Raw genomic sequence first — 8,085 nt, 5'->3', positions numbered from 1 at the left:
GGCACGGTACTTTGCCTCTACAGAAGAACGAGATACAACACTTTGTTTCTTACTTTTCCAAGAAATTAAATTGCCCCCGTGAAAAGTACAGAAACCTTAAGTAGAGCGACGGTCAGTCAAAGATCAAGCATAATCAGCATAGGTGTAGCACAAGATAAGAGGCTATGGTGTGGATTTGTATAATAGACCAAGTCCTGGGCAGGACTTGAGGTACTGAAGAATTCGGTATATTGCATCTAGGTGTGAGGTTCGAGGAGTATGCATGAACTAACTCACAACACTAACTGCAAATGTGAGATCAGGTCTAGCTAATAATACCGATGGCATGACATTATTAGTGTAAGAAAGTCTTTCCGAAACTCAACAAAGAAATAAAGTGGATAAGTCCGTAATTTAGGAGAGAGTGAGGTTCACACACCAATGGTTAGTTGACGAGCACCCCAACGGCTAGTTGTATTAGTCAAATTTGGGCTGGTGTTAAAATTGATGGGCCATTCTAAATATGCCAATTTCATTTGGGCAATTCCAAGTGTAACAAGTTCTTTAGGTTTCTCACTCCTTTGCTCTTTTGAAAATTCGAACACTCACCATTCATCTTAAGAAGTAGAGGAGATACTATTAGACTACAACTTGATTTTTGCTATACTTATACAGGACTCTTTGCTCTAATTGACATGAAGTAATTGATCTTAATTGTGTGAAAATGAAGTTAGCCAATTATCACCCAGTTGTTATAACATACTTGTGTTGCGTCCTAACTTGCAAATTATGAGCCTTGAGGGCTATTTATATGTAATTTACTTCAGTGTCCCGTTTTTTTTTTTTTGGTAAGTATGTGTGTGTTCTCTAAGCATATATATTTAATTTACTTTGGTATTCATTTATATGCATATACGATATTACTCTCTATAATTTGATCGCATTAACATCACTATAATTAACAACAAAAAAACAAAGCCTCTAATTCAAAGATTGTGATTATGTCTTTATGTTCCAGATTCATTCTTAAATCTTTTCTTCAGGTTTGAAACACACATATATATATCTGGACACACTCATGTAACAAAAAGGAAATATGGAAAGATATGAAAAGATAACCCAACTTCCTGAAAATAATAATAATAGTCGAGTATGCTCGTACATATATATTTTTTGGGTAAGTCAACATATATATTTAGAGCAGTAGTTTGTTAAAACACTTTTTTGTGTAAAATATACCATGTGTAATTTTTTTAAATTTTTTATCTTCAGCAATCTGTTAAAATACACTGTCACGTCATCAATATATAAAATTATTGTGTATTGTTGTGTATTTTAAAGCATCTCCAACCATTATGTAAGTCAGATGTGTCATAATCTAAGTCATAGAAAGCGGGAGCGGAAGCGGAAGCGAGAACAGTGAGAATTTAAGCGAGAGCGAGCGCGGAGGATGAGAGCGACGTCTGTTGAGAATGATTGTGTGACTTAAGTCATAATTGATTTACACAAAAATTATGGATTATTTATTTTTAGCTCTAAGAGTTGTTTTATACATTTTGTATAAAAATATATCCCAATAACAACCAACCAGTGTCATGCCTGGACTCCATATAATTTTTACAATCCTACTTTGTTAATGGAATGAGAAAGAGGGAACAGAAAAAAAAAAATATATGCTCATATGACTGTGTAAAAAGTTTGTGTAAAATTTATAACAATTTCACACATTGATGATATATAACAGACTGCTCCACATAAAAAAAAAAAAAAAAAAAAAAAAAAAAAAAAAAAAAAAAAAAAAAAAATTACACATCATTCGTGAGCAGACTGCTAGAAATGCTCTTATACAACCTTTTTACACAGCTAATTCAACATATTTCCTTTCTGCAAACAACTGTTGCTAAAAATAAATAATCCAAAATTATTGTGACAAATCAAATTTACAAAATATACATGTACACACACACACACAACGGTTGCAGATACTCCATAAATGAAATAAACCTTGACTTGGAGATGATGACATAACAAGCAAATAAAAAAGCTTTCTTCTATATCAATAAATATGCTAATTAATTGTCAATTCATTGGAATATTGGATCTTGCATTTCTTAGAGTGATGACCTAACATTGATGTACCTGCTATTGAATTATGAGATGAAAATATAACTCTTATATCCTTACAAATGACCCACGTATTAAGCCTGTTGTCACCATACTCCCTTCCACGAAGCATCGTCTATGGTGACAATAAACTTAATTACACTACCATTTTTAGACCAATCATCCGTCAAAATATCGTTGGCTAGACACTGACAAGCAACCGTAGCCAATGAGAGATTAACTTCTTTCTAAAAGATCAAAACATTAATGGCGTGTTCAATGAAAGTCACGTTCCAACGGATCACACTCGTATTAGTATTTATAGATGAGGTCATGTTGAAAGCAGGAGAGACGATGGAAAGTGAATGAAGATAAAATATTGGAGGGTGGGGTATTAAAATGTGCATAATAAGGCCGGCGATACTTAACTGGGTGACAAGAATTTTACAGCTAGTGTCGCACGAGGGCTTGGCCGGGGCATCGTAGGGTTCAGGGGTGTCGTGCAAAGGGTAAACTGCGGCCATGTTAATTTTGGTATAGCCGGCGATGGCATGTGTCACACTCCAACCCAATTTATACTATTTAATAAATTGAACAAATTGGAGTGTATCTAACCATCTGCATTAACCTCATTTAACATGACATCATCATACATCAGAGTACCTGCTTAACAGTTTACAATTGAAAACAAAGTATAGGCCTGTTATGCAAATTCTGACAAACTAAAACGTTAACTACAAGTTACACTATTAAAATTCTACTACAATATTTACATCTTAAACAACAGACGTTCCATTATTCTTTTCCCCATTCACACACAAAATTCTAGACCTGGCAGTAGCGACCCCACCTTGTACCTGAAAATATAGATATAAAAGAGTGAGCTTAAAGCCCAGTGAATGCAACACTACTACATCAGAGTAATATAAACAATTATTATCTGATAACTTCAATTAAACTTTATTAACATATTACAGACATTAAAATATAGTACTCTCCTTCTTGGCCAGAGTATGGACCTTATTTAAATATAGTACTCCCCTTCTTGGCCAGAGTATAGACCTTATTTAATGTAGTACTCTCCTTCCAGGTCAGAGTATGGACCTTTTATAATATATTACTCTCCTTTCAAGCCAGAGTATTTATCTTATAAAATATACTCAAATTATATATATTCATCTTCAATTCACATAAACAGCTTCAATACTTCAATTAAACACATCCAGGTATAAACTTCCAGTGAGTACACTCACCTTGGTTACTTTTCAAATTATTTAATTGTCCTTCCGTATGGTTGTACCTTCCATCTCCTTCTCCTTGCCTATACAACATTATAATCAAGTTATATTTATTTCCTAAAGAGAATTAAATCACAATCATCACCTCAATTAAAATTCTCAAACTTTATACACACTTTTGGCTAAATTCTAATCACATGCCTTCATATAAATTTCCAACTTGAAAACTCCAAAGAAATAACCATAACCATGGTATCACTTTACACAACTTTGAATAAATTAAAAAAATATAAAATAGATGATATACAAACTAGAACAGGTAATTGTATAAACTATTACTACAAGTTAAGTAATAAACTTAATTTCAACATAGAATAAAAATATAAAACCCCTCACCTGTATTTGAGTTCAACAACAATTTAGTGAGAAAAATCCTTTTCTTTTCTATTCCCTTTCTTCTTATTTTTGTTCTCTCTTTCGACTCTGACTGTATTGCACTGTTTGTGGTATATTTTGTTGTGTTTCTAACAAAACAATAGTGTTTTCGAAGGCGGTTCCAACAAGCTGTAAAGGTAACTTTAATCTTATACATATCTAAATATATTTTCTACACAAATACGTGTCTATGTTCGGTTCATTCTTGTGCTGCCAGCCACTTGACACCCATCCTCATCCATCAGCATGATAATTGCAATTATATCTAATATATACCAGCAACTATGTATTGCAGCCACCACCTCAAGAGTTTTAGTAAAGCACAAAACTTTTAGTCTCGGAAAGCGTACATGTAATCACATGAGTTGTAAAAATCTAATCTCCTGAAAATGGAGATTATCAATTAACTTGTATGTGCCATGTGTCACCCCAAACTTATTACCACTTCATTCTTTACATGCATATATAATTATATACATATGCTCTCAACAGTATACTACCTCTAAAGCTCCGGGAGAAAGCTTTAAATCATCAAAATAATATAATAACACATATACTGTACATTACCACCTCATAAACACACATCCAATTACCTTACGTACACACACACTGCATTACTTAATAAAATGCGTGTCACATAGTCCTCATTTCTTTTCTTTCATTTAAATTTTTAAATCAATTAAATAAGTAAATTTAAGCTCAAATAACCATTAAATCAATTCACAATAATAACTAAAGGACTAAAAAAAATTCGGGATATGACAGCATGTTTAGACTCTGCTTCACGTTGGTCTCCATTGCTTGATGAAATCAATCTACCACAGAGAATGGAATACGACCGTAACGACGGAAGGTAATTAATAATTTGTAACGACTGAAGGCAATTAATAATTCGGTAATTATTATTATTTTTTTTTTTCGAAAAGTTCAGCAATTTATTAATGAAAAGGATGTACAGAAACTGGCCCAAGAAGGGAAAAGTAAAAGATACAAGACCATGAAAAGGTCCAACCCAAATTCAACCAACCAACCCCAACAAGTCCAAGAGACCAAGAGGCCCAAAACCCTAAAGCCGAACAACTTTAAGTTGTAACCGTAAGTTGCTCAACAATCACCATCTCCGGCGGGACAAGCCATGTCTGGCAACAAGCAACCTCACGGCTGCAATGGAGGCTCATCCGGAGGACGAGGAGGAGGACGGATGAAGGAAGAGGGAAGATCCCAAGCCTGACGGGCACGCCGAGCAGCCACCCCATCCTTGAGTGACAAGGGCAAGAGTCTTTCTCTGATGGAATTAGTGATTTTCAATAGGACAGTGTTTTGATTGCTTGATATGTCCTGGAAGATTCTTGAATTCCTCTCAACCCAGATGTGATAAAGAGATGCTGAAAGTGCCAGTTTGTTAATAGCATTTGCAATGCTCTTTGATGACCAGTGATGTGAAGCCCAAAAAATGAAATCATTCCACTGAGATCTTGTGTAAAATCCACAGGTATTTTGCAAGTGGGACCAAATTGGAGCAGTGAATGAGCATGAGAAGAAGATGTGATTCAAGGATTCTCCAGAGAAGAGGCATAGTGTGCAGTGGTTCAGGATGTGCTTGTATGCCATGGATTGACTATCAAGTGTAGGAAGTTTGTTTAGAACTGCTAGCCACAGGATGACTCTATGTCTTGGGATTGACAGTGAATTCCATACTAGCTGATACCATGGGGCAGGTGGAGCAGGTAGAGCTAGAGCTTCAATTGTGTGCTTGAGAGAGTACTTGCCTGTTGATGATGGCCTCCAGGTGAATGAATCAATACCTGAACCAGCAAGGGGAATGTGTTGGAGGCTTGGTAGAAGTGAAATTATGTTGCTTGGGAAGTTCCATGTATGTGCTGACATGTAGCCAATCAGTCTAGCATTGAGAGGGATTCCAGAAGTGTCGATTTGAGCATGGGAGAATCTGCTGCAAAGAGGGCTGTCCTCTAACCAATTTGTGATGCCAGAAGGTAATTCTCTCCCCATTCCCAATATTTACTTTGATCAATCTCATAAAAGCAGGCCTAAGTTGCAGTAGGGATCTCCAATTGTAGGAGCACTTTTGAGGAATATTCAGTTCCCAAAAGCATTTGTCCTTTAGTTGGTGATCAATAATCCACTGAGCCCAAGAGCTATCTTTGCAATCAGTGATGATTTTCCATAGATGTCTCGTCATAGAAGCCCTATTGATGAGTTCAACATTTGGGATGCCAAGGCCACCCAACCCTTTAGGTCTGCAAACATGGAGCCAGGCTACCTTTGCTTTTTTGCTATTAAGACCATTATCAGACCATAGGTAGTTCCTGCATAACCTATTAATTTCATGGATCACAGCCTTGGGCAGTATAAACATACTAGCCTAATACATCTGCATGCTAGTAATGATGGATTGTATGAGTTGAATTCTACCTGCATAAGAAATTGCCTTGCTTGTCCAGTGATTCATTCTGCTTGAAATCTTATCAACTAGAGCTTTACAGTCATGGGCTGTAAGTCTTGTGGTAATGAGGGGTACACCAAGGTACCTAATTGGGAGAGATCCAATTCCTATCCCAGTTAAGTTAAAATTGAAATTTGGGTAGCTTGATCCACACCACAGAAAAAGATGGAGCTCTTAGACTTGTTGATGCTGAGTATCCCCATGCTTAACCAAAATTGGACTATGGTCAGACAAACCTTGTGGTAGGAAGAAACATTCTGATCTTGGGAATAAGGTGCTCCAATTGATGTTAATCAGGGCTCTATCAAGCTTCCTAGCAATATTGGTAACTCCCTCACTTTTATTATTCCATGTATACAAGATGCCACTGAATCTGAGGTCATCAAGTCCAGCCTCATAGATGCACTCTCTGAAGTCAGCAGCAGCAGCATTCCATCTCATAGAACCTCCATTCCTCTCATTAAGGTTGCAGGTAGCATTAAAATCCCCTAGTAGGATCCATGGAGATAAAGAAAAAGTTTCTGAAAAATTGGAAATATCCTCCCATAGCATTCTTCTATCCAAAACATCATTTGCCCCATAAATAAAAGAAGCATTGAAGCTTCTGTTATCTGCCACTACTTTAAGATTGCAATGAATAGCTTGCCTTGACTCAGAAATGAGAAAGAGATGGATGACATTGGGATTCCATAACAGCTAAATTTTTTCCAAAGATGAGTGATTGTAGTTGTGGATCAAGCTCCAGTGGGGAGCAATAAAACTATGAATAGAATTCACATTAAGAGAGTTAACTCTAGTTTCAACCAGAGCAATTACTGAGATTCTATGGTCAGGTAGAAGAGCCTTGACTTCTAGCTGTTTTGAGAGGCTATTAAAGCCTCTCATATTCCAGGCAGCAATGGAGGTCATTTGGAAGGAGTCTTGCTTCCTCCCCTCAATCTCAAACCCTTAAAAGGGAATGAGTTAGCCTTAAGACTCTTCCTAGTCTTGTCTTTGGATGAAAGAACCAGCTTCTTCCTTTTATGTTTGCTACTCTGAGAAGGATTCCAGGATCCAGACATAGTTGCAGAATCATTGGAGTCAGGATCAAGAGAGCCCTCTGTGTTGCTGCAGCAGTTGGTGGAGCTGAAATGGTTGGGATCTGAAGCCAAGTCCTCTGTAGGAGGCAAAAAGATAAAAAGATAAGATAAGTGATCGAGTCATGATTTTTTATTTTTTATTTATTTATTTGGTATATATGATAAATTTGTTATTAAAAAAATTAAAATATATAAGGAGAGCTAAAAAGCATGTATCAAAGGTCTAATATGATGCCTGTCGGTTGTACTTTCTTGTTTGGATTTTTTTTTTTCTTTTTTCTTTTCTTTTCAAATTCAAGTTAACTTTTTAACAGATAAAAAATCATGTTTAATATTCAAAAAAATTTCAACACACCTTGTTACTATCAATATGACATTTGTATGACTTTCATAACATTATATACACTACAACAAATGTGGCCATTTGCAACTCCAAAAGGCATCGTAAAAACTCAAAATTGGTGCAGAAAAATGTACTAGCAACCCAGAAGGGGTCGCATATTAAGTCGGCATTAGTGGGGTCACAAAAGGTACTGTTATTTCCGACTCCTATTTGGAGTCGGGAATAAGGTTGTTGAGTATTTACCACACTATTGGCGTTAGAAATATATCAATATTTACTACACGAGTCCTCCTATTTAGCCTGACAAATAAAAACCTACTATTTTACCGAGTCTATTTATGTGTCAAATATAATGGAACCCATATTAAAATATAAGGTAACTATTTAGAAAGTTGTAGACCTTTTTTTTTAGGTTTCATCTTTTTTTAAGTTTCATCTTAATCT

The 8,085-nt window shown here is 35.8% G+C and overlaps 1 protein-coding gene across 1 annotated transcript; it reads right to left on the bottom strand.

Annotated features, from left to right (window-relative positions):
- Window positions 1–4,910: 4,910 nt before the first annotated feature.
- On the bottom strand, window positions 4,911–5,765 carry LOC132313970 (uncharacterized). The gene has a single exon (XM_059812902.1). The coding sequence runs from the start codon at window positions 5,763–5,765 to the stop codon at window positions 4,911–4,913; it is 855 nt and encodes a 284-aa protein (XP_059668885.1).
- Window positions 5,766–8,085: the final 2,320 nt, after the last annotated feature.

Source organism: Cornus florida, unplaced genomic scaffold (genome assembly GCF_030987335.1).
Source record: "Cornus florida cultivar Cherokee Brave unplaced genomic scaffold, ASM3098733v1 CherokeeBrave_3.0.0_Hap2_Chr06, whole genome shotgun sequence".
NCBI classification, from domain to species: Eukaryota; Viridiplantae; Streptophyta; class Magnoliopsida; order Cornales; family Cornaceae; genus Cornus; species Cornus florida.
Note: the sequence above shows the minus strand (reverse complement) of the source record. Positions and strands in the feature narration are given on the sequence as shown.

Bases quoted from the DNA above. Each gene is read 5' to 3' on its own strand.
- LOC132313970 (XM_059812902.1), bottom strand. From the start codon at position 5,765: ATGGGGAGAGAATTACCTTCTGGCATCACAAATTGGTTAGAGGACAGC.